This window comes from Episyrphus balteatus, chromosome 4 (assembly GCF_945859705.1).
Source record: "Episyrphus balteatus chromosome 4, idEpiBalt1.1, whole genome shotgun sequence".
Classification (NCBI taxonomy): domain Eukaryota; kingdom Metazoa; phylum Arthropoda; class Insecta; order Diptera; family Syrphidae; genus Episyrphus; species Episyrphus balteatus.
In genome coordinates this window covers 21,517,717-21,545,094 of record NC_079137.1, presented here as the reverse complement: position 1 = coordinate 21,545,094, position 27,378 = coordinate 21,517,717, and the positions used below count along the sequence as shown (strand labels likewise).

Genomic DNA, 27,378 nt, shown 5'->3' with positions numbered 1-27,378 from the left:
ATGAAACTAAGCATAAATTGTAGTATAAATAGCAGTAAGATTCAATCAATAAAGCAGAATAAGTTTTAGTACAAATTAAACGAGTTCTCTCTCCTTGTATCGATCCCCCACCAGTGGTAAGATCGGTATGAAGTAAACATTTTGGGGGCTCAACCAAACAATTAAATTCAAGGATACTAAGCAAATCCAAGCAGTCAATCGTCAGCAAGTCAATCCAAGAAGGCCAAGAAGAAAACCAAATATCAACAACACAACACCATACCCTCAAACAGAAGCAATTAAAATCCAAGTAAGCTAAATACGCAATCGAATAGCCAGAAAAATGGAAAAACTAATACAAAAACAAAAAGAAACAGGAGAGGTGATCAGAAATCTCTTAAAGAATTTCAAGAAAACTTCAAAGATACGAATTACCCGAGAGTACCTGACAAAGCAACGTCAGGCATTGAAGGAACAATGGGAAAAATTCGTTATGAACGAAACAGTGATTGACGAAACATACGAAGACGAAAACGAGAAATACAAAGAAGATAATTATTTTGAAGAAATCAACAGCATTTACAAAGAAATGCTCCAACCAATCGAAAATGAACACCAAAGAATAAACAATGAAGATACTAACAAAGACATAACGGCAGGAAAATAAAATAGCTATGTTTGTACGGTCGTTCAATAAGCTGAAGGAAAGGTTATCTGAATCACTCTCCAATCTAGCATGCGAACAATATCTTAATACACTAGAGCAGTATTGGAGAGACATCATGCTTACTCACGATGACATAATAGCAAACGCCACTTCTCCAGACGAGTCGAACTATCTTAAGGAAGATAAATACGCTGAAATTGAGACAATGTACCACGACATCTCAGTCGAAACAAAAGAAAAAACAAACAAAACCGCCAAACAGGGAAGCAGCAATAACAAGGTTAAGCTAAAAAAGAATCAACATTCCAACATACAATGGACGTTATGATTCTTGGCCATCGTTCCATGATCTGTTCAAAACATTGGTACAAATCACTAAACAATATCCAGAAAATGCAGTACCTTAAGACCCATCTAACTGAAGAACCAGGCAACATCATTAAACACCTTCAAGTCACAGATGATAATTATACAACAGCCTGGAAGTTGATCGAACAGCGATACGATAACAAGAGACTGATCTTTACGACATATATTCAGAAGTTAACGTACCAAGCACCAATCTCAACAGAATCTGTTAACTCATTGAAAAAGATCCTAGATACAACACAAGAGTGCATAACTGGAATAAAAAATTTGGGTATAGATACTCAAAATTGGGGAACATTGGTTGCATATTGTAACGTTTTATTCCGGGTTCACAATAAAACTTATTTCGTTTATTTTAACTTCCACTTATCTTTCCGTTCAAATAAGAACACACTTTATTTCAAATCAATTTACTTTTATTATTCGCTCAAACAAACACACTTTTAAATCACTTTATTTACTACTAACAATTTCCAACACTTTATTTCACTTCGTACTGCACTCTTTCACTTTATAAATCAAACTGTATCCGGTCGGTGTCCACGCTGCCCTTTTATACCTGAATTCCGAAGTTCGAGAATGTCTTCGAAGGTTCTCGTCTTTGCTTCTCGAAACTTCCTTTCCAAGAGGGGGCGCTTTATACTTCCAGTCCAGTGGGATATTTTGGGATATTCAGCAGTCGAGGGAATTTCTTATGGATGTGTTCAGAGGGTAGTTTCTTAATTACTAAAGGTCCGTTCACATTTCTACCTTTTCAGTAGTAGGTAGTGTTTTCAGACTTTTATCTTAAAAGTAGTTCGGTAATTCATCATTACATTGCCCCCCTCTTAGGATTGTTCGTCCCGAACAACTCCATTGCTTCTTTCACCATTATAACGATGTAAACGGTCACAATGAACTACTTTTAGTTTGCCTCTTACTCCTCTCTGTATACGGTAAACCACGTCGTTGATTCTGGTTATTACTGTGTAAGGGCCTTCCCAGTTTTGTTGTAGCTTCGGTGATAGTCCCTTCTGTCGGTGGGGATTGTAAAACCACACAAGTTCTCCTTCTTGAAACCCTGTTGCTGTCGCTCGCGCGTCATATCTTGTTTTCATCCTGTCACTAGACGCTTTTATATTTGTCCTTGTCCGTTGGTGAATGTCAGCCAGTGTTTCTTTCAGGTTATCAACATACTCATCTATTTCCTGTGGCTCATTTGGAACACATCCGAATTTTATCTCACTTGGCAGCCGTATTGTAGAACCAAAAAGGATTTCCGATGGTGTATGTCCAGTGGAACTATGTGTTGCACTTCTATAAGCCATCAAGAATAATGGAATATGTCGATCCCAGTCTCGTTGATTATCGTTGACTACTTTTGACAGGTGTTCTTTAAGTGTCCTGTTAAATCGCTCAACCATCCCATCAGATTGTGGATGAAGCGGTGTTGTTCGCGTCTTCTTGATGCCAAGGAGTGAGCAAACCTCTTGAAAAATCTTAGATTCGAAGTTCCTTCCTTGGTCGGAATGAAGTTCCATGGGTACTCCGAACCTGCTCACCCAATGAAAGACAATCTTATCCACAACTGTTTTGGTTTCCTGGTTTGGGATGGCAAATGCCTCAGGCCACTTGCTGAAGTAATCCATCACTACGAGGATATACCGGTTTCCTTTGTTGGTTTCGGGAAAAGGACCTGCCACGTCTATTGCAATCCTCTCAAAAGGTGTGCCCACATTGTACTGATGCATCTTGCTTTGCATTTTTCTAGCTGGTCCTTTGCTAGCGGCACAAGTATCACATTTTCGGCACCACTTTTCAACGTCTTCTCTCATACGTAACCAGTAGAATTGCTGGCGTACCTTTTCCAGCGTCTTGTTGATGCCTAAATGGCCTCCAGAAGTTCCCTCGTGCATCTCTCGGAGAACATCATTAACCTTTGACTGAGGTACGATTAGTTGCATTACATAAGATTTACCATCTGCGGATTCCCACTTACGCCTGAGTAACCCTTCTTGCACATGAAGTGAGTCCCATTGTGCCCAATATGCTTTGAGATTGGGGCTTCGGTCGGAGATGTCGGCCCATTCTGGTTTCTCTTCATGTTCCTTCCATGCAAGGATGGGTTCGATGTCCGAATCTTCCTGTTGGGCCATCCTGAGTTCTTCATTACTCCAGCCGCAAATGGGATCAGCTCTCGTTCTTCTTACAGCGACAACTTCCTTTTCCTCTAGCCGTGTGCAATGCTTGCAGTCTTGCTTGCACGGGCGCCGAGATAATGCGTCTGCATTTGAATGTAGCTTTCCTCTTCGATGTTGAATCTGACATTGATACGTCTGGAGTATCTCGATCCATCTTGCTACTTGACCCTCTGGATTTTTGAAGTTCAAAAGCCAATTTAGTGCACCATGATCTGTGCGAAGAAGGAACTTCTGTCCATAGATGTACTTATGGAAGTGCTTTGTTGCCAATACCAGAGCTAGAAGTTCCCTTCTGGTCACGCAATAGTTTCTTTCTTGTTTCGAGAGTACCTTGCTGAAATAGGCAACGACCTTTTCTTCTCCGTCATGAACTTGCGATAAAACAGCACCAACTCCAACATTACTTGCATCTGCGTCAATGATGAATTGTTTGCCTGGAGTCGGATAGGCCAACACAGGAGCTTCACATAACCGTAGCTTCAGTTCCTGAAAGCTTTTCTCACACTCACCTGACCATTTAAAGGGTTTACCCTTCTCCGTAAGCTGGTGCAAGCTTTTGGCGATTCTCGCAAAATCCTTCACGAACCGTCGATAGTACGTTGCCAGACCGAGGAAACTCCGAAGTTGATGCTTGTCCTGAGGGGTTGGCCAATTCTTCACAGTGTCAACTTTTTCTGGATCAGTCATTACTCCTTGGGATGAGATGATATGCCCCAAATATTTAACCTCGGTCTTGAAAAGTGCACATTTCTTTGGATTCAACTTAAGATGTGCTTCTCGTAGCCTTTGGAATACAGCCTTTAGGTTTTCACAATGGTCATCAAATGTTTTCCCGTAAACGATGACATCATCCAAATAGACTAGGCAAGATTTCCAGGTTAATCCATTTAAAACGCACTCCATTAAGCGCTCAAAAGTAGCTGGGGCATTGCATAGCCCAAACGGCATGACATTAAACTGCCACAGACCATTTCCTGTGGAGAAAGCCGTCTTCTCCCGATCTTCTGGATGGATTTCTACCTGCCAGTAGCCACTCTTCAAATCCAAAGTCGAAAACCATTGTGCTCCTTCCATTGCATCTAGAGTATCGCTGATTCTTGGCAGTGGGTAGCTGTCTTTCTTCGTCACATCATTCAGTCTGCGGTAGTCGACACAAAATCGAGTGCTTCCATCCTTCTTTTTGACGAGAACTACCGGTGATGCCCAAGGGCTTTTGGAATTTTCGATTAGCCCGTCTTTCTTCATTGTTGTTATCATTTCTTCAACTTCACCTTGTTTGGCCAAGGGGAGACGTCTTGCTGGTTGACGAATCGGCCTAGCGTCTCCTGTATCGATTCGATGCTGCACCAGTTGTGTTCGGCCGTATTGCCCGCTGGGTGAAGAGAAGATATCAGCATATTCATGAAGAAGCCTTCCAGCAACATTAAGCTGATGTTGACTCAAGTTGTCTGATTTGAGAATTTGTTTCTTTAGTTTCTCCGAGTTCATAGTCATCTGTGTATCCACCTCGTTGATCTTAGTTATTGCGGCCACAGATTCACATTGCCCAACAACTTCTCCTTTCTTAAGCTTGATTGGGTACGGTTTGATGTTAAGTATCCGTACAGGTACCATGTTGTTCTTTGGTGCCACAAGAGTCTTCCCGATGATGATGTTTTCGGAACTTTGCTCAACTTCTGGTTCAACCATGAGGTATCGATGGCTTCCAAAGTTCCCTTTTAACTTGGTCCACACAAAAATTTCTGAAGAAGGAGGCAGGCACATGTCTTCTTTGATGACAGTTCTAATTGTTGTCGAGTTTTCGCTGCCATAGACCATTGGAATCTCTACATTTCTGTATTTCAGGACTTCATTACCGATATCCAAAATGATTCCATGCTCCTTCATAAAGTCGATTCCAATGATGCACTCGTCACATATATCTGCCACCAAAAAAACACATGTGAAAACTTTAGTTCTGCTATACGGACCTCAAGACGAACTTCTCCGTACACTCTTGCTGCTTCTCCTGTGGCGGTCTTCAGACGGTAGCTGTTGGTGTTATGTAGCCATGTCATCTTCACCAAGTCTCTTCGTACAATAGAGGCAGTGGCACCGGTGTCAATTGTAGCCACGTGTTGGTTGTTGTTTATGGTTGCCTCCACTGTCAGACTTTTGTTGTCTCGTTTAGTCTGTGAGACTTGAATTGTGGTTCTGGGGCCATCGATACCAGAAACCAGCTTCTGCCCCTCGAAGTTGGTTCTTACTCGTTGAGGATGAGTGCTGGTTGTATCGCTTACCTGTTGTTGGGCAATATTCCTGTTTCCACAGTGTGTGCAAGCAGTTCTTCTTGGTGGCAATCTGCACTGCCGCTATGCAAGATGAGCTAACCTTTCAATATCAGCTTGGAGTTGTTGCAGAGTTTCTCCTCTTTTCTGGACTCTTGTATTGAGTTGGACGCGGAAGACCTCCTGCATATGGCCATCTCCAAAGCGTTTTTCAATTACCTGGACAAGAGCATTAAAGTTACCATTCTTCTCTGGTGGTAAAGTTTGTAATAACTCAGCAGCAGGACCTCTAAGAGCAAGAGTCAGCGCGATACATTTGTCTTCGTCATCCCAGCCATTTGTTGTGGCAGCTGCCTCAAACTGTTTCTTGTAGATCGACCAAGAACTTTGTCCATCAAAGGTTGGTGGATGCATTTCCTTCTTCTTTGAATACTCACCAGAACTTTCTCGGGCCTTATTTTTTCGAACCTTGTCCAACTCTTTAGCCATGTCTTGGAATTTATCTTCGAACTTTGTGTCCATCGCCAACAGCTTTTCTTCGACACGTTCGTCAAGAGCAGTGAACTTTTTCTCGAAATCAGCAAGTTTTCCCTCTAAGAGATTTTTCTGTTCTTCAAGAAGGTTCTTTTGCTCATTGCCTTGTTTCTCCATTTTTTCGAGAAGATTCTTTTGTTCATCCTTTTGTTCTTTACGTTGCTGTTCCATTTGATCTTTCTGTTCTTCAAATTTTGCAAGGAGAACAGCCATCATGGATGACATATCGGAACTAGTACTTACTCGTTCTTCTACCATTTCAACTTCGAATTGAAATGTATCCAAATCTTCGTTTTTCTGGGTTAAATAATCCTGCAGGCGAATAATGAGGTCATTTTTCGATCCAGCAGTAGGAAGACCTCGTTTAGTTAATTCCGCCTTCAGCTCAGTCAAACTTAACTGATTTAATGTCTTACCCATTTTAACTTTTTTTTTTTTTTTTTTTTTTTTTTTTTTTTTTAACGCGAGCACTTTTACTTATTTCAAAATGTTTAAACTTGGTTTATTGTTAAAACACACGCGCACTTTTTATTTTATTCGCGAAATTATCTGATTCGCACAAATAAATAAGTTTTATTCCACTTTTCTGACACCAATGTAACGTTTTATTCCGGGTTCACAATAAAACTTATTTCGTTTATTTTAACTTCCACTTATCTTTCCGTTCAAATAAGAACACACTTTATTTCAAATCAATTTACTTTTATTATTCGCTCAAACAAACACACTTTTAAATCACTTTATTTACTACTAACAATTTCCAACACTTTATTTCACTTCGTACTGCACTCTTTCACTTTATAAATCAAACTGTATCCGGTCGGTGTCCACGCTGCCCTTTTATACCTGAATTCCGAAGTTCGAGAATGTCTTCGAAGGTTCTCGTCTTTGCTTCTCGAAACTTCCTTTCCAAGAGGGGGCGCTTTATACTTCCAGTCCAGTGGGATATTTTGGGATATTCAGCAGTCGAGGGAATTTCTTATGGATGTGTTCAGAGGGTAGTTTCTTAATTACTAAAGGTCCGTTCACATTTCTACCTTTTCAGTAGTAGGTAGTGTTTTCAGACTTTTATCTTAAAAGTAGTTCGGTAATTCATCATTACAATATACTATTCTCCGAAAACTAGACAAGGAATCAAAACAACTATACGAACAAGCCTTGTTAAAACCTCGTGAGATCCAAGAATTAGAACCACTACTACAATTCATTGAAAAAAGATTCGAATCAATGGAAACAATGAATGCTGATCGTAAGGAAGGAAAACAGAAATCAACAAACCAAGCCCGAACTCCCTCTTCAAGAACTTACCATTACCATGCAACATTGAACACCATCAAATGCAAGTTGTGTAAAGGCGATCATCCACTCTACACATGCAGAACATTTTTGCAGAAGGGAATATACCAGAGAAATGAATATGCAAAAGAAAATAAACTTTGTATAAACTGTCTAAGACCAGGACACTTCACCCAAACCTGCATGTCAACAAGAAGATGTCAAAAATGTAATAGGAAGCATCATACTTCGGTGCACTTCGACCAAAATCCAGAAAATCCGAGACAATCAATGGCTGTTGAACGAACAACCCAATCCGGGAGGTTGCAGTCCCACAACTGCACAACAGGCAGTAGTGTTCTTCTAGCAACAGCTGTTATCAAAATAAATGGACCAAACAATAACATACAATGTGTCAGAGCATTAATAGACCAAGGCTCTCAAGCATCGTTTATCACCGAAGATGTAGCAAACAAACTACAACTACAAAAAACAAAGGTTGATGTAACAGTATCCGGACTTGGCTCACACGAGGTATCAAGAGTAAAATATAAAGTAAACATCACTCTAAGCAACAATCCAAAAATCTGTACCACTGCATATGTCCTAAAAAATGTCACAAAAACACTCCCATCTACACGTATAAAAACAGAGTGGGGACACCTACAAAAATTAATACTAGCTGATCCTACATACAACATTCCAGGCAAAATCGACATGATCGTGGGTGCAGAAGTGATTGCCGAAATACTCCAGGAAGGAGTCATCAAGGGAAAGCCAGGCTCACCTATAGCCCAACAAACCATCTTTGGGTGGATTATATCTGGAAATACTGGCAACAACACTCAACAATTATCATGTCATATCACATTAACTGACTTGGACAATCGAATAAGCAAGTTCTGGAATACTGAAGACCTAAGAAATGAAACACAAGAAAGCCAAACAAATAAATGCGAAGACTATTACCAGCAGACTGTATCTCGAAACAAGGAAGGAAGGTACGTTGTGAGAATACCGTTCGAAGTTCAACCAGAACTTTCAAACAATCAATCAAAGAAGAGAGCGATTGCATGATTGCAAGATTACTTCACATGGAAAAAATCTTTGCAAAAAATCAAAAATTAGCCGAAGACTACAAAACGTTTATGAAGGAGTATATTGAGTTAGGACATATGAGCAAATGCATAACAGACAATGAACAAGGGGCATACTATCTACCACACCACGCTGTTAGTAACCCGAACAGCTCAACGACAAAACTAAGGGTAGTATTTGATGCCTCAGCGAAATCTGCAACAGAAAACAGCCTCAACCAAATAATGCATACAGGGCCCAAAATCCAAGAAGACCTGACTTCAATTCTCATACGGTGGCAAAAGCATAGAATTGTATTCTCAGCTGACATTCAGAAGATGTACCGACAAATCTTAATCGACATCCCAGATCGTAAATACCAACGTATCTTATGGAGAAACTCCCCAAATGAAGAAATCACGGAATATGAACTAAACACTGTCACTTATGGAACAGCATCAGCACCATATCTAGCTATAAGAACACTGAAACAACTGGCAGAAGACGAAGGGAAGAATTATCCGCAAGCCGCTTAAAGTCTATTAACAGATTTCTATGTGGAAGATGTCATGTCAGGTGGAGACTCAATTGAAGAAATAAGAGAACAGAAAAAACAACTCACGAATCTCCTCAAAACTCTTGGGTTCCAGTTACATAAGTGAAATAGCAATATCAATAGGTTACTGGGAAAAGTAGTAAACTCCATAAAGAGCCTCGAATTAGATAAAGAAGAATACGTCAAAACACTTGGCATTCAGTGGCATCCATCAAAGGACTACTTCTCGTTCGAAGTCAAGCCGTATGAAGCAAATTCCACCTGGACAAAGAGGAGTGTGTTATCAGAAATAGCCCGAATATTCGATCCACTAGGGTGGCTCGCACCGATCGTTCTACGAGCAAAATTACTGATGCAAGACATTTGGATGGAACACAACCTTGACTGGGATGATCCAATTCCCACCACACTGAAAACGAAATGGAAAGATTACAGAAGCGATCTCAACAGTATAACCAATATCAAAATAGAAAGATGGACGAAATACTCACGTAATGTCAACAAGATTGAAATTCATGGTTTTTGCGATGCATCTGAAAGAGCATATGGCTTCAACATATACATGAGAATCATAGATAAAAATAACAAGATTACAACAACCTTATTAACTTCCAAAACAAGGGTGGCAATAAAACAAAAGAAACAAAATGACAAGAAACCTTTAACTATACCCAAACTAGAATTATGTGGAGCGGTTTTACTATCAAACTTGCTGTGGAAAGTTAAAAAAACATCTAGATATCGAGAAGATAGAGACATTTGCATGGTGCGACTCAACTGTTGCCTTAGCTTGGATAAGCGCAACTCCAAATAAATGGAAAACTTTTGTTTCACACAGAGTACAAGAAATCTAGAGATTAAACACAGGATACTCATGGAGACACGTTAAATCAGAAGATAACCCTGCAGACTTAGCATCAAGAGGTACATCTCCAAGTTTCTTAAAAGAAGCATCAATTTGGTGGAAGGGACCAGTGTGGCTACAATCAAAGCAACTTTTGAAACTCAAACCAATCTCAAACCTAAGAACAGAACTTTAACTTAAAATCACGTCACACCATATTACCAAGGAAGAATTCTATCCACAATATAACTTTTAAGACTTTCACGGTTTCTTACAGACATAATTTTTAAAATTCTCGGATTAGCCGCGTTTTTTAACAAAAGAAAGTACTTTTGTACTCACCCCGAAGCGATCTTGCCAAATAAACGCTTGATTCCCTCATGTACTCAGGCACCAAAATTGTATGGACTGCCGAAAATTCATAAGGAAGGGTATCCTATGCGACCGATAGTGAGTCAAATAAATGCTCCGTGTTATAATTTAGCAAAGCATTTAGTTGAGGTTTTCAAACCATTAATTGGGTCGACAGAACACCACGTAAAGGACTCTTCACACTTTGTGTCGATTCTCGGTAGCTTAAGACTCGAAGAGGATGAAGTAATGGTGAGCTTTGACGTCACATCACTTTTTACAAATGTACCTGTGCAGGAGGTGCTGACTGTTATCAGGGAGCGTTTACCATCTACCGGCATCAACGACAACTACATGCCGCTCCTGGAGTACTGTCTATCCTCGGGTTATTTTTGTTTCAATAAAAAGTTCTATTTACAAGTTGACGGGGTTGCCATGGGTTTACCTTTAGCACCTCTTGTCGCAGATTTGTGGATGGAGTATTTTGAAACAAAAGCCCTAAATGATTTTCTAGAAAAACCCAAAATATGGTTGAGGTATGTTGATGACACGTTCTGCATCCTCAAAAAGTCCAATATTGTGAGTTTCTTCGAACATCTGAACCATGGAGAAAGAAAAAGACAATTCCATTGCATTTTTGGATGTGAAAGTCATTAGAAAAATGGATGGTACATTAGGGCACACAGTCTATAGGAAAGAAACGCACACTAACAGATACCTACATGCTACATCGCACCACCACCCAGCGAATTTAAGGTCTGTTGTTTCGACACTGGTTCAGCGCGCACATAGAATATGTGACGAAGAACATCTCACGGCTGAGCTAAATTTGGTTGACAATGTTCTCCAGGCGAATGGATACTCAAGGAAACAAAGAACGTGGAAACCAAAGGTGTCACAGGAGAGGGAAGAAAGCAACCTGGACAAAAAAGCTTTCTTACCATATGTCAAGGGGGTGACAGATAGAGTTGGCAAGGTATTAAAAAGATATGGAGTAAAATCCATATTTATGCCACCAAAAAGATAAAAAACTATCTCCAGTCACCAAAGGACCAATTTCCTTTGCAAACACCGGGCGTATATGCTGTTCCTTGTAGCTGTGGGTCGTGTTACGTTGGACAAACACAAAGAAGCATTGCCACCCGCTTAAAATAGCACATAAGTACGGTTAGCAAAAGCCAACGGGAAAAATCGGCAATTTGCGAGCACTTATTGGACAATTCAGACGAACACCACTGGATACACTTCGACCAAGCGAAGGTGTTAGCTCAAGAGTCGCACTACATCCCACGGCTGGTACGCGAGGCGATTGAGATAAAACGCCACAAAAACTTCAATCGTGACGATAGTTTTAAGCTTTCGCGGTCATGGGATACCGTCATCAACACAAAATTATGTCTATCCACAAGACGACATTATTGCAAGATTTTCATCATTCACCCGATTAATAAGGGTAATAGCACTCTGTACCAGATACATTCACGTCATAAAAGGAAAAATAAAAGCTCGAAAAATTTCAAAAAAGTCTGACAAAGAAATTAAAGAAGAAAAAAGAGCATTACAAAAGCGAAATTTATTACCATTAGAAGTGAAAATTACACACCTTTCGAAACTAAACACGACTGAGCTAAAGGACGCTCATATCAACATCATAAAGATAGCACAAAAGACATTACACGAAGAATACAAGGCTCTACAAGAACAAGGCTCAATACCAGTTAGAAGCAACATAGCCAACCTAAATCCATTCATTCAACAAGGCATAGGTACTACGGGTAGGAGGAAGATAACAAAATTCACAACTAGCTCCATAGGCAAAACATCCGGCAATAATCCCACATGAATCATATTTGGCAAAGTTGATCATAGACTGGGCGCATAAGACAACACTTCATGGTGGAAATGATCTAACCATGGCATGCATCTTAACTAAATATTGGATTATAAAAGGAAGAGGTGATGTAAACAACTTCATTAAGAAATGTATTAAATGCCAAAGATTCAACATACGAAACTAGACGCAATTAATGGGAAATCTACCCGCACCACGAGTATGTATGTCAAGACCTTTTACACACACTGGAGTGGACTATGCGGGCCCGTTTATGATGAAGACTAGCAAAATTCTTAACGCGAAATTAACAAAGGGACATATAGCAGTTTTCGTATGCTTAGCAACAAAAGCATTTCATCTTAAAGCAGTCTCCGACCTTTCAACAGACACATTCTTAGCTGCATTCGATAGAATGAGCTCTAGACGAGGACTGGTAAGTCACCTGTATAGTGATAATGCGACAAACTTTGTAGGAGCCAGCACTAAAATAAAAAAAAACAATATAAAAAACAAAACGAAGAATTCACGGAAACAATGGCAAACCAAGGAGTAACATGGCATTTCATACCACCAGCATCTCCACACTTCGGCGGACTCTGGGAAGCTGGAGTGAAATCAGTCAAGCTTCACCTAAAAAAGACAATTGGCGACACCCATCTTACGTATGAAGAATTCACAACCTTACTTTCAAAAATAGAAGCTTGTCTCAACTCCAGACCATTATGTCCAATGACTGGTACTCAAGAAGATTTAGAATCGTTAACACCAGCTCATTTCTTGATCGGCTTAAATATGTTCTGCAGAGATACAGACAACGTTCTCGATACAAAAGAGAACAGACTGACACGATGGGAATATTTAAATAAACTAAACCAACAATTTTGGAAGAGATGGTCATCGGAATATCTCACAAGACTACAAAAACGTCCCAAATGGACAAATACATCAAATAACATTGCTAACGGTGATCTGGTCCTTATACGAGAAGATAACATTGCTCCAGCAAATTGGTGTATGGGTAGAGTTCAAACAACATATCCTGGAAAAGATGGATATGTCCGAGTTGTTACAGTTAAGACTCCATCTGGATATTTAACGCGTCCAATAACTAAAATATCCAAATTAGCAACAGATGCACCAATAAGAACTGAACCAAATAAGAATGCAATAGAACAGAATCCAGAAATGGGGAGTACAATCGATAAAAACCCAGTCGTAAACCCGAAACCAACTAACATGCCACCATCTTCAGTCACCAATTCTAAAACCAAGAAAAATCATTAAAAAATTTAAAATACGACCAACGAAGATCCCTATCCGACCACCAATAGAAGAACTCATAGAACGACACCAAGCCAGAAAGAGAGGAAGTGAAATCATACGCAATACTGAAACAAATAAATTGCACGACTGGGGTCGCACGTACTTGCTCTTATGCTTAAAGTAACTATAATGTTAAAGCTTTTTATTCAAGAAATTTAAAATTTGATATTTTGAAGAAATTTCATAAGTAGTATAAAAAAATTAAATCTGTTTTTATAATTAATAAAACACCGTTTTAAAATATCTTAAAAAAAAAACAAATATGCCATTTTATTTCTCGTATAAAAAGGTATTTTTAGAAAAAAAATTTTGAAAATTGTAGGAGCCGTTTTTTAAAAAAATAATTTTTTATATAGGGGGAAGTGGTCACCCTTCGTACACGGTCACCCTTCGTACAGTGAGCTTAAAACAAAAACTAAACCGTATTCAAACACGTGCTTACTAGTGTGCATAGACATAGTAGGCGCCGAGCTGCTAGATAAATTTTGAATCCTAAGTGTAACGGATTCGGTCGCCACAAGACTTTTAGTGTTTTTTAGTGCTCTGAGTAATTTTTTTATGTACATTTGATGTCATGTTGTGTTTAAGTTAAGTATGTTTTTGGCTAAACAGTAATGAAGAATTGTTGTTTAAAGTGTTAAATTTGTGTTTTAATTATAAATATTACAAAATCTCAGTACATTTTTTCAAAAATCGATTTTTCTGCATTATGTACAGGTTGGGGACCATTCGTACAGTCAAACATGGGGCACATTCGTACGCATACGTATGCCCGCCAGTAAATTTTCTTGAGCAGATAACAATCAAAACACGGAGTTACAGTTTTATTGAAATGAAATTTAAACCTCTATAATAAGTTTTTCGCATTCTATAGTAAATTAAGGTTGGTATTTTTATATATGTAAATAATAATTTTTTTCAGAATCGTCGAATCGTGAAAAATTGAGTTTTTTTATTTGTTTTTGTTTTTTTCTGAGTCAAGTTCAATTAATTAATAAATTAATAAGTAATTAAATGTTTTAAAACTCAAATTTGGCATTTGACAAATGAAAAGTTAGTCAAATTAACGTTTTAAATATCCTGTACGAATGTACCCCATGTGCTGTACGAAGGTACCCCACGGGTGGGGAGGATTCGTACAAAAATCTAATCCCAGTAAAATGGCTATAACTATTTAAGCCTTTGACTTAGAAGTGTCAAATTTTTTTGTAAAGTGTAATAATATACATATTACAAATAAAGTCCATTTTCTCGAAGCTGGAGTGAGTAAATAAATAACTAAAAATAAATAAGTAAAAACTGTACGAAGGGTGACCACTTCCCCCTATAAAATTTTTTTAACATTTTTCAAAAAAAAAGTTGGTATGCCATTTTGAAGAAATAATTAATTTACACATAAAAACTAAATTTCAAAATTTTTCATTGATCCGTTTTCAAAAAATTGATTTTTCAAAAAAAAATTTTGAAATATTTTTTAAAAAACCAAAAATGCGTTTTTTGAAAATTTTCTAAAATTTTAATATTATCTTTACTTACACACTTTTGTATAAAAATTTTCATTTAAATCGGGTTAATTTTGTACGAGATATTCAGAAACGAAAAAAAACGTTCTATGACAGGTACCGTTAATAACGGTACAAAAAATATTTTTTTTATTTAAAAAGTTGGCCCTTATGTGTAATACTACACACAAAAATTTTAATCAAAATCGTTAGAGCCGTTTTTAAAAAAAATTACCTTTTCTATTTCCGTTATATGGCAGGTACCGTTAGTTTTGGTCATAAAAAAAAAATTTCAATTTCCCCTCTAGGGAATCACCAAAAACTGCTAACTACCAAGTTTGAAGAAAATCACTTCACTCGTTTAGGCTGCAGCTCCAGATAGAGACAGACACACAGACAGACAGACAGACAGACAGACAGACAGACAGACAGACAGACAGACAGACAGACAGAATTGCCGGACCCACTTTTTTGGCATTCTCCGTCATCGTAATGTCATGTAAAATTGTTATCTCGAGTTCAATTTTTTTTACGAATCCTAAACTTGCCCTATAGTACCTATATCGCAAGTAAAAATGGCCAGAACAACCATTCCATCATTAATTGTATCCATTGCACTAGCATGGATTATCTGGCCACTGCCAGTACACGCCCAATATTCTAATACACCATTTACCACACATCCAGGATTGTATTTTGAAGATAACGGTAGCATCAACCTCATCGCATCAAATTGGCGAATGATAACATATTACAACTTAGCCATCTACAAAAGCCAATTATTAGGATTACACAACATGGTATACGATATAGATCTAGGATGCAAGACTCTTAACTCATCTCAGTGCCTCAATATACTCACAATGTTGAGAGCACATGTAGCAACCATCGAAGAAAGAAATGTAATTTTATATGAAAGGGGGGAAGGGTCAAAAGGTCACCTTTCGACATTATAGGAAAAATATCAAATCAATTATTCGGCATTTTAGATCAAGATTACGCTCGGAATATTGAGATGCAGATGGACAAGGTGAACCAAGTTGACGAATACACTAGAAGACTTCTACGAAATCAAACTTCAATTGTAGAAACCACACTTAATATCCTAAAAACAACAGGTCTACAAACCACAAATCAATTCAAATTACTACAGGAAAGAGTTAGTAACATAACTACAGAAATGCAGAATACAATAGACAACGTTCATCAAACTCAACTGTTAACTATTCTAGGACTAACTACACACATGTATGTCAGCAACGTCAAAAACATACAGATTCACTGTTAGATGCGGTATTAAACACGCAACACGGAACAACCCATCATTTGATAATAACTCTTTAACAACTTAGAAAACATCTGATTGATATCCGGCAGCACATACCTGCAACAATGACATTACCTGCAAGTGAACAAGAAGAAGGGTTACATTACTGCCCAAAACATCATCCGCTATACAATCTCCAATCTAATACATCCCAATGTGAAATTAATTTATTAAACCACAACAAGGAAATAGAAGACAAGTGCAAGGTAGTACACATCAAGCCCAAACAAGTTTGGATAGTATTACGAAACCTCAATAGTTGGCTATACGTAATGGACAAAGAAACAACATTCAATCTGGTGTGCAAGGAAAAGGCATTGGCTGTAACTCTGATAAATGACGGAATACTTACCTTAGAAGCAGGATGTCAACTTAAATTGGACACTATGGTAATCACTGCTCACGAGTCATATACAACAAGTCTGAATACATCTTTTACTCCGCAACTCAACTTAAGCACCATTATACACAAATTTACCAAGGAACCATCAAACCAATATACCACTGCATTAAGTGCAACCCAACTTATTTTGATTCCATTTGCAACACTCATAATTGGCCCCTAGAAACCTTAGTTAAAGAGTTCTCTATCACAAAAAAACACCCTGTATCTAAAATACCTTCGACAAAAAACTCAGCAGGATTGCCCTCTTTTACCAAAACGTAAGGGGGTTACGCAGCAAAGCCGCTGACATTTTCATGAATTCACAAACATTTCCACATGATATATTTATTTATTTTAACAGAAACTTGGTTAAATGCTAGCTTTTTAGACACGGAACTATTTTGTCAAGAGTTCTTAGTTTACAGAAAAGATCTCCACGTCGGAAATACAAAAGGAACTCGGAGGAGGTGTCTTAGTAGCGGTTCGAAATAAATTTGTTTCTTCTTCCATATCATTCCCGTTTAAGCTCTCAATTGACTTAATCTGCGTTAAAATGTCTTCAATGACTAAATCTGTTTATATTCTAAATGTATATATCCCTCCAAAAAGTACATCATCCTCTTATACAGAGCTTTCGATGGCTTTAGATTACGTACTTGACCTGTCTTGCTCCAATAGCAACATATTACTTTTAGGAGACTTCAATTTACCTCACATTGATTGGGTCCCTTCCGATGATGAAACATATCAAGAAGCTTCACTAACATCTTCACAAAATGAGCTTGCTTTATTAGACAAAATTTTGTATACTGACTTACAGCAGATAAGCTGTATTAAAAACAATAAAAATCGAATTCTCGATTTAGTATTTTCCTCTGACGCTATTAGTACTCTTGTTCTAGAGTCTAGAACTGGTATCACTAATATAGACGGTTACCATCCACCTTTGGATATCTTCTTTGACTGGAGCAATCATATTACTGAAAACAGTAACGATTTTGATTGCTCTTATACTCTTGATTTTAAAAAAGCAAATTTCGAGTTGCTTTCTGAAAACATATCTAGTTCAGGGATACTTACATTATCTAATATTGATGAAGCAGTTACAAATTTGTATAACATCCTTAACAGCTGCCTTGTAAATTCCATTTCCATGAAAAAATTAAATAATAATAATAATAATTTTAGTCACCCTTGGTACACAAAAGACCTAAAAATACTAAGAAATAAACGAAATAAAGCATGGAAACTTTTTTTAAGAACCCTTTCACCAGTTGATCACGCTTCTTACGTTGAACTATTTGAAGAATTCAAAACTCATTCAAAAAATTTGTACACCGACTATATGATTGAGAAAGGAAATTCCCTAAGAAAAGATCCAAAGTCATTTTGGAACCTTGTTAACTCAAAGAAAAACTCAGATGGATATCCGGCAAACTTCATTCATGACGATATTACATTACATCAAACATTTGACATTTGCAATGCTTTCGCCAATAACTTTCGTAATTCATTTGTTAATGAGACTGTTGATGTTGACGAAATCTATTTCAAAAATTTACATTCATATTCCGAAACGAGTTGTACGAACATCCCTGTACTGCAAAGTACTGTGTTAGACCTTCTTTCATCCTTAAATGATGATTGTTCTGCTGGCCCAGACGGTGTGCCACCAATAGTATTAAAAAACTGTAGAAACTCCCTAGTTCAGCCTCTAACATTTTTATTCAAACTTTCCATCAAGTCAGGAAAATTTCCCTCCATCTGGAAAAAGTCATTCCTCACTCCTGTTTTCAAGAAGGGTGATAAGACAGATATAAAGAATTATAGGCCTATTTCGAAACTATCCTGCATTCCAAAGGTTTTTGAGCAAGTTGTTTGTGATAGTCTAGCATTTTATAGTAAAAATCTGATAAGTGAAAAGCAGCATGGCTTTGTAAGAAAAAGATCTACTACAACTAATCTTCTTAGCTTCTTAAATAAATGTTCAAATGCATTAGAAAAAGGCATTTGATCAACTTAGTCATAAAATAATAATCTTCAAATTAAAAGCTTTTGGTTTTCCACGTATTTTTATTGCCTGGGTAGAATCTTATCTTAACCAAAGATCCTATCAGGTCAAATTTAGAAACTGTCTTTCAGATCTTTTTATAGCCAACTCTGGCGTCCCTCAGGGAAGTCACCTAGGCCCATTTTTATTCATTTTAGCTATAAACGACGTAATCTCGTTCTCGTGCATAACTTCAAGTGATATTCTCATATTTGCTGATGATATGAAGATTTTTAAAGAAATTAAGTCTGACAATGACCGTATCCTTCTTCAAAGCGATATTAACAGTTTTAATGTTTGGTGTGGTAAAAATGGCCTTTCACTTAACCCAGCTAAATGCCAAACAATTACATTCTCGAGAAAACGAGTCATTAATATTTTTGATTACTACATCTTGCAACATAAGCTATGTCGAGTATTTAGCTTCAAAGACTTGGGTGTCCAATTTAGTTCAAATTTAGGATTTACTGAACACATCAATTTTATAGTAAATAAAGAGAGCTCAATGCTTAATTTTATTAAACGTTGGGCAAAGGAATTTGATGATCCATTTGTTACTCTATCTTTGTACAACTGCTACGTTCGACCCCATCTTGAGTACGCTTCTCAAGTATGGAGTCCTTTTTATGAAGTTCATAAAAACCGAATCAACGAAATCAACACAATTTTGTACGCTTCGCTCTAAAAGGTCTTCCTTGGACCGACCCTTTCAACTTGCCACCTTATGAACATCGCATTCAACTTCTTCAGATACAAACTTTAGCACAGAGACGTGTAAATAATGATTTAATCTTTCTTCATCAGCTTATTAATTCCCAAATTGACGCCCCTGATCTATTAGCTTGTATTGGTATAAATTATCCGGGTGGATCTCACCTCTTACGAAGATTTGAACCTTTGCATATCGACTTTCATAGAACAAACTATGGTATTAATGAGCCTCTTAGTCGCATGAGTAAACTTTTTAACTTGAACCATTCATCCTTAGACTTTTATTTGACGAAAATGGGTTTTAAAACATTGTTTCGAACCAGTGCACACAGGTAAATTTTCCCAAATTCATGGCCAAAACTACAAAAAAAAAATTTGCGATTTGTTGTTTTTTTTTAATGCCAAGTTGTTTACAAATAACATAAGCTTAGAACCTGATTGATCATGCGATGCAAATTGTAACTGTTTAATCAGTAGATGCTTTCAAAGTAGAACATTTTAATTAACGAGTGCAGTAGCAAGGTTGGTTTCTTATAAGAAGTAGTTTGCTTTATTTTTTATTTAATTTTTTTTGGCGATTTTAAAAATAATTAACATGGATTCTGTTGCTAGTGGTATGTTAAAAAAAGATAATGACAAAGATAATGCAAAATTTTAAGTCTAAAGTAAATTTTAAAGCTTCTTAAGATAATGTGTTTGAGCAGTAAAAACAAACAAATTTTTTTTCTTTGATAATGAAAAAGTTAAGTTGATTTGCGTTTTTCTGTACTGAAAATAGTGTTGAAAAATAGTTAAATGTTTCCTTTATGGGAAACAATCCTAAAACATTGCGGTTTTTTGCGACTTTTTATAATATTGGCTTCAAAAGGTGTTGGGGACGGTGATTTTTTTTTTTTTTTTTAATTAGATTTTTCTTTTTTGACACAGGATCGTAATTAACTTTCATTTTTCTTTCAAGAAATAAGCTTTCTGAATTTTTAAAAAGCTGTTCGTCACGTGACATTACAGAAAAAATTAATTTTTTTGGTACCAAAGGTTGAAATATTGAAATTTCGGAGCAAATAGAGAAAAATTTAACGGATTTTGATTTTGCATATATGAACATAGAAGAAGATGGCTGAGTGCCTCCAGAAATAACAACACCTTCTTAAAACAAAATATAAATTGGTTGCAATATGAAATATCGTTTCCATGCTGAGCCCATGGCTTTGTTGGACGGCCTCAAATGGATTTTTCAGACCTAAGCGAACGGTCAAAGAGACGTAAAACAGAAGATTTACGTTCTAACTATAATGCCGAAGAATTAAGCTATGCTGCGCCATGCAACTGCGAGAAAAACTTGTTCATCAAATGTAATGAAAAATATAATATTTTCAACTCCTTCACGTGCTGAAAAATATCAAAAGCTTTGAAAAAAATTGACCAGAAAATTATTCCATATACAGCAGAAGAAGCACTTTCAATAGTTGTTGAAGGAAAATTAACTTAGTTTCATAATAACCATAAAATTTATTCATTCATTGGACAGCTCGGCGAAGAAGCCCAAGAATCACGAAACAAAGATATAAAGCGTTTCGAGAAAGTTTCCCAAGAAAATTTTCGAGGCAGCAAAATATGGAAGATGTGTTTTATAATCTCTTGGTGTCTTCTGACCCATTAATAAGTGGTTTGAGAAAACTAAATCCTAAAACAAAAAATGCGTTTCCCTCTGAAATACTTCAGTTTCTAATAGAACCAGAGATCGAGCAAGCAGACTTATAGTTACAGTTTCACAACTCACAAGTCATTGAATGATGTACACACATACAAACTCACACTCATGTTTATTTATGTATATAGTTGTTATCTATGCCTGCATTATTTATTAATTTATAATAACGACTGTTCAACTTTTTTTTTCAATCTATTGAATGTATAAATATTGTATTATTAAATGTCAAATGAAAGAAACCCTATGGCGTAAAGTAAAAAAAACGACTTTTTTCATTTTTTGCTTCTTTTTTGGGAATTTTCGTGTAAATTTACTTAAAAATGGTGAATTTTATGGAAATTATCTTATTTTGATATAATCATGCAATAATAAATTGAATAAAAACAAAAAATAATTTTGGCCATGTTTTTGGGAAAATTTACCTGTGTGCAGTGCTCCACAATCGTGACTGTTAATCAATGTTTTAAATAAATTATACATGTTGGATTTTTTGTACTTATAATTTTATAACTTGTAAATTTGTTCGTAATTATTTTGTTTTATATTGTGCATGTGGGAGGTTGTATTTTTAGTCTACTAACCACTAACATGCACTTATGATGAGCCTCTGATTGTAGTTAAAAGCTTGTTCTAAGCTTACTACATCAAAGAATCTGAAGTGAAAAAAAAAAAAAAAAAGTGTATTACACTATCCAGATGAGCAAGTGAGAAACTTAGAACACGCTATACAACAACTAAAAGAAACAGAAATCTCCAAATCAATTAACCACAATAATACACATCATATTATTCACTATTCGAGCTCTACAATACTCATTATATTGCTGATTATTGCTGCCATAAAAAGACGTCAGACGCTTTTTTTGTCGTTTATAGGTCAACCAAAAGCAATACATATATTACACTGTGCAAGTTTTTTGAAAAAAATTTTTGAGACAGGTGCACGATTAACGGATTCGCCCTATTTCGGACCCGAGAAATCGATTGGCGTCATTAGTTTTTCGATTTGTCGGTACGACTTCGAACAAAATTTTTTTTTTAAGTTTTTTCAATTATTTTGAGAATTTTCCACTGTTTTTAGTCATTTTTCAACCAAAAACAATTTTTATATTGCTAATTATTCTGCTCAAACGTTATTTGCTACCAGTAGAAAGACATTATAAACAATTTTGTATTAAATATTTAATCCTATGTGGGCTTGAGGTCTTTTACTTTGCTTTTTCTAATTTATAAATCCGACGTTTCGAGTGTGTTTACACTCTTCTTCAGGGCTAAAATTTTTTTAAAATTAATTAAAAGATGCTTATTACAACGAAAATCCAATATACTTACATTCTATTTAATCTAAAGAAATTAATCTTAAGATCTTCTAAATCTTTGTTTTTGTTTTTTGGTTTATTTATTCTTAACCCTCTACTGCATACGAAGCCAAATATGGTTTTGTCTGTTTGTATGCACTTTTCTCTGTCACAAAAAAATGGTAAAGATTAAATACAATCCTCTTCTTTGTGTTTCTGAGAACCCATAGAGATAGTTTTTTCGTGTGTCCGACACAAAATAAAGGTGTATTTTATGATCACAGGTGAGTCGATCAGTCGTGTGCATTGAAATCGAAAGTGTAGAGTATATTCATACTTTAAGTGTTAATTACTGCGTTTGTTTGGAAAGTAAAGTGGAATTAAAAATTTATTTCTGATCGATTGTCTAATTGTGTATGATATGAACCAATTTTTATTGTAAAAAAATGATTGGCCTGTTCTTGGGAGGGTAAAAAGTACGGAAGCCATATTTGGCATTAAGGGGTTGTAAATCTACAAAATTTGTTTAATTTTTTTGTTGGAAAATTTTGTTTCTTTACATTGTTATTTTGCTTGGAAGCTCTGTTTTACTTCAGAAATGTAGCCCCTTCGCTTTTAGAGACATTTTTCTCATGTTAACCCCATTTCCAGCGGCGTAACCACAAACATTTTAGGGGGAGGGGGGCTCACCTATAATATTTTTCAATCATTTTATTACTTTTTAGCTTTTGTAAGATCTGGGAGTGGGTGAAAATGTTTGAGCAAGACTTACTTCGACAGTGGAAAGAATTTGAACAAGAAAAAATATATATAACGGACAAAAACAAATTGCTTTTCCCGGTTCATTGTCTTAAAATGAGCAAAATTTGAATTAATTCTTAACCTTTTGTAATGCAATGTATTTATTTTACTTTATTTTGTTTTTAAATGATAAATATTTATATTTTGATATTTTTAATTGTATTCTTTTCATAATCTGAATAAATTAAATTAGTAAAATTTCTTACCCCTTAATGCATACGAAGCCAAATTTGGCTTATAAACAAATTTTTTAAACAAATTAATTTATACAAATTTTTTTAATGAAAACCGTTTTCAAACAACTTAATGAACCCATGTAAAGCATTTTTTAATTTTTTCGTCCGCTAATATTAATTCATGGAGTAGAGGGTTAAATATTTCAAAACTCAAAAATTAAAGGTCTTGAAAAAGACGTTTTCAATCATTGAAATTTCAAAATATAAAAAATTTTTAAATCAATCTGATAAGAAATTCAAAATTTCTTATAAAATATAATCTACAAAATCAACCTAAATTTAAATTTACCATTAAATAATATTTAACCTAAATTAATCCTTTGAACAAACTGACTATAAATATTACTAAGTCCTTCACAATCAGATCTTCTATTTACCGTATTATCGGTATCTAACATATGTAACCTTTCTATTAACATTCTCTTACTATAATGTTTTTCTGTGTCTAAAATATCTACGTCAGTGAAATTTGGTCTATGACCCTCATCAATACAATGCAAAGCTAAAGCAGTTTTTTGCGAATGTCCGCTATTTATATCAGATCTATGACCAGCTATACGATTCTTTAGTTTTTGCATTGATGTACCTACATAAACTGAAGGACAAGAATTTGTCCATTACAATATCTGCTAATATTGGAGAAGCAGGACTTCCCATAGGAACTCCTTGTTTTTGTTGATAAAATATTTTATCATATTCCAAATAATTGTTGTCTATTACGCAAAAACGTAATATTTCTAAGAATTTCAATTTTGGAATTCTTGTATGATCTTTAATAATATCCCAACTCTTCTCAACTAAATCTAATACTAATGAGATAGGAATATTAGTAAATAAAGAAACAACATCAAACGAAACAAGGATATGATCCTGTTCTAAAATAACTGGTGAGACAGTTGAAATAAATGATGAAGCGTTTTTAACATTGTATTTAGAGTTGAAAGTTATATTATTTAAAATTTTCACCATGTATTTGGATAATTCAAAACATGGGACATTTATGGATGAACAAATTGGCCTAAGTGGAATATTAGGTTTATGAATTTTAGGGAGTCCATATATTTTCGGACTATTAGCAGTATAAGTTGTCATGCACTTCTTTTCAGATTCATTAATAATTTGGTTACTGAACAAGTACTTCACAAGATTGTTATTCTTACTTTGAACTTTATTTGTTGGGTCATTTCTCAAAATTGTATACGTATTCCTATCAGCCATCATATCTCTCATTTTGTCAGCATAATAGACTTTTTCTATTGCTACCGTAACATTGCCTTTATCAGCATTAACAATATATATTTCGGGGTGTCTTTTAAGGAATTTACTTGTATCATTTAAAATTTTATTTAAATATTTATCAAAACAAGGAATTGATACAAATCTCATAAAATTCTGTAAAATGTTAGTGAAGCATGACCGTGCAGGTTCTTGTTCATTCTGTTCTTTACTTTTTATCAATTCTTCTCCATCGGCTATCACTTTAAATATATTTATGTTTTCTTTTTTAACTGGTAATGTAAATTTAATATTAAATATTTAATTCAACAAAGGTCACGAAGTAAGGAATAATTTAATAAACAATTTTGAACAATAAAGGAGATGGCACATTTTTGGGCCCAGTGTGTTCACTAACGAAATGGGTATCAAATGAAAGGTGACGGTAAGCACATTACGTGGGTAAAATATTTTCAAATTCGGTAGTGGGATTTTGGAGATATTTGAGTTTGAAGTTTCGGATTTCAAAATCAAGATTTCAGCTATTTTTTTGAACAATCAGCTAAGTTTGAATGCAGTATTGAAGAGGGGTTTATCCCAAGTACAAATCTCAGATTGCGTATTGTTTGGTCTTGTGGGGCGACCGCCATTTTGAAAAACGCATATGTCTCAATATCTCGAGAACGACTGGTCGGACAGAAAACTAGAAAGAACTTTTTATATTGGAAATTAGTTAATCTTTCTTTTTCTAGTACATCATTTTTATATAGGAGTTATACTTTCAGAGTAACAGAACCGCAAAGTATCTCATTCTCAGTAATTCCGCACTTAACTCTAAGGGTTGTTTAAAATATTTAAAATATCAAAAAACACACAATTTTCGGTAGTGTAACTCTGAAATAATAACTCCTAGAGAAAAATGATGTACTAAAAAAAGAAAGATTAACTACTTTCCAATCTAAAAACTTCTTTCTAGTTTTCTGTCCGACCAGTCGTTCTCGAGATATTGAGACATATGCGTTTTTCAAAATGGCGGTCGCCCCACAAGACCAAACAATACGCAATCTGAGATTTGTACTTGGGATAAACCCCTCTTCAATACTGCATTCAAACTTAGCTGACGTCATAGCTTTTTCCAGATTTTTCCCCATTGACTGAACTATAGTTTCTATTCTTATTATTTAATAGGCATATTTCAGCGCGTTTTTGTGTATTTTGCTTATTATAAGGTTTTTGTATGTTTTAAAGAACTATTTTATATATAGAATTAAAGGTAACACATTAAGCTATCGAAAAATTGCAAAAAAAAGTGGATGTCACCACTGAATATTTTGATATTTCGATGTGCCAAATGCCTCGCTTAAAAAAATCACCTTTTGAGAAGTAAATACCTAATATGTATTATTTTTTTTAATAAAGAAAAAAACTTTTGATACAGATTTATAGACAAGAGAAATACCTTTCATTTGATACCAATATTATTTCTGTACACCCATTATTACGCATTCTACGATTAATTGTTCGAAAAATTAGCTAAAATCTTGATTGTGAAATCCGAAACTTCAAACTCAAATATCTCCAAAACCCCACTAACGAATTTGAAAATATTTTACCCACGTAATGTGCTTACCGTCACCTTTCATTTGATACCAATTTCGTTAGTGAACACACTGGGCCCAAGCTCCATAGAAAAATGTGCCATCTCCTTTGAAAGTTTAGTGATTTATTTTGAAAAAATTTTAAAAAAAATCGAAATTGTTTACATTGCTTATCGTTTTTTGGCTGTTTTTGTGCTCTTTTGCACAAATACATTGCATGTTTTCCATTAAAAATTAATTTAACTGTTAATTTAGTGTTGGTTAAACTTCGACAGTCTATCGATAGCATCGATAACAAAAAAAATATCGAGTATATCGATACTTCACAAAACTATCGATAGTTTCAATACTTTCAAATTATTTTACATCAAGGCTACCGATATTTTCGATAGTTTTTTCTTAAAACTATCGATAATGGAAACTATCGATATCTACCAAACACTATGTTAATTCGTTGTTTACATCCAATGTCAAACGAAAACTTAACTTGTAGTTCAAATTGATCTAAAATAATTTGAAAGTATTGAAACTATCGATAGTTTTGTGAAGTATCGATATACTCGATATTTTTTTTGTTATCGATGCTATCGATAGACTGTCGAAGTTTAACCAACACTAAATTAACAGTTAAATTAATTTTTAATGGAAAACATGCAATGTATTTGTGCAAAGAGAACAAAAACAGCGAAAAAAACGATAAACAATGTAAAAAATTTCAATTTTTTTTTCAATTAAAAAAAAAAATCACTAAAATTTCAAATAAATTGTTCAAAATTGTTTATAATGTCTTTCTACTGGTAGCAAATAACGTTTGAGCAGATTAGCAATATAAATATTGTTTTTGGTTGAAAAATGACTAAAAACAGTGGGAAGCTCTCAAAATAATTGAAAAAACTTTCAAAAAAAATTTTGTTCGAAGTCGTACCGATAAATCGAAAAACTAATGATGCCAGTGGATTTCTAGGGTCCGAAATAGGGCGAAACAGTTATTAGCGCGCCTGTCAAGAATTTCGACTTGCACAGTGTTATTAGTAAGCAATATGTTATAATGAACTATGCTTCAAAATACCGTTAAGCAATATCTGTAATGAAGTTATATGAAACTAAGCATAAATTGTAGTATAAATAGCAGTAAGATTCAATCAATAAAGCAGAATAAGTTTTAGTACAAATTAAACGAGTTCTCTCTCCTTGTATCGATCCCCCACCAGTGGTAAGATCGGTATGAGGTAAACAATATACTTCCCCCATAGTCGTGGTTGCCAAGAAACCCGATAGTGATGGACAA

At 35.4% G+C, this 27,378-nt stretch overlaps 2 protein-coding genes across 2 annotated transcripts; both read left to right on the top strand.

The window, feature by feature from the left end:
* Window positions 1-7,232: 7,232 nt before the first annotated feature.
* Window positions 7,233-9,563, top strand: LOC129918280 (uncharacterized). The gene has a single exon (XM_055998736.1). It carries the CDS (start codon window positions 7,233-7,235, stop codon window positions 8,346-8,348), a length of 1,116 nt encoding a protein of 371 aa, XP_055854711.1. The 3' UTR covers window positions 8,349-9,563.
* A 2,904-nt stretch (window positions 9,564-12,467) lies between these two features.
* LOC129918279 (uncharacterized) lies at window positions 12,468-13,217 on the top strand. The gene has a single exon (XM_055998735.1). It carries the CDS (start codon window positions 12,468-12,470, stop codon window positions 13,215-13,217), a length of 750 nt encoding a protein of 249 aa, XP_055854710.1.
* The last annotated feature ends 14,161 nt before the right edge of the window (window positions 13,218-27,378 follow it).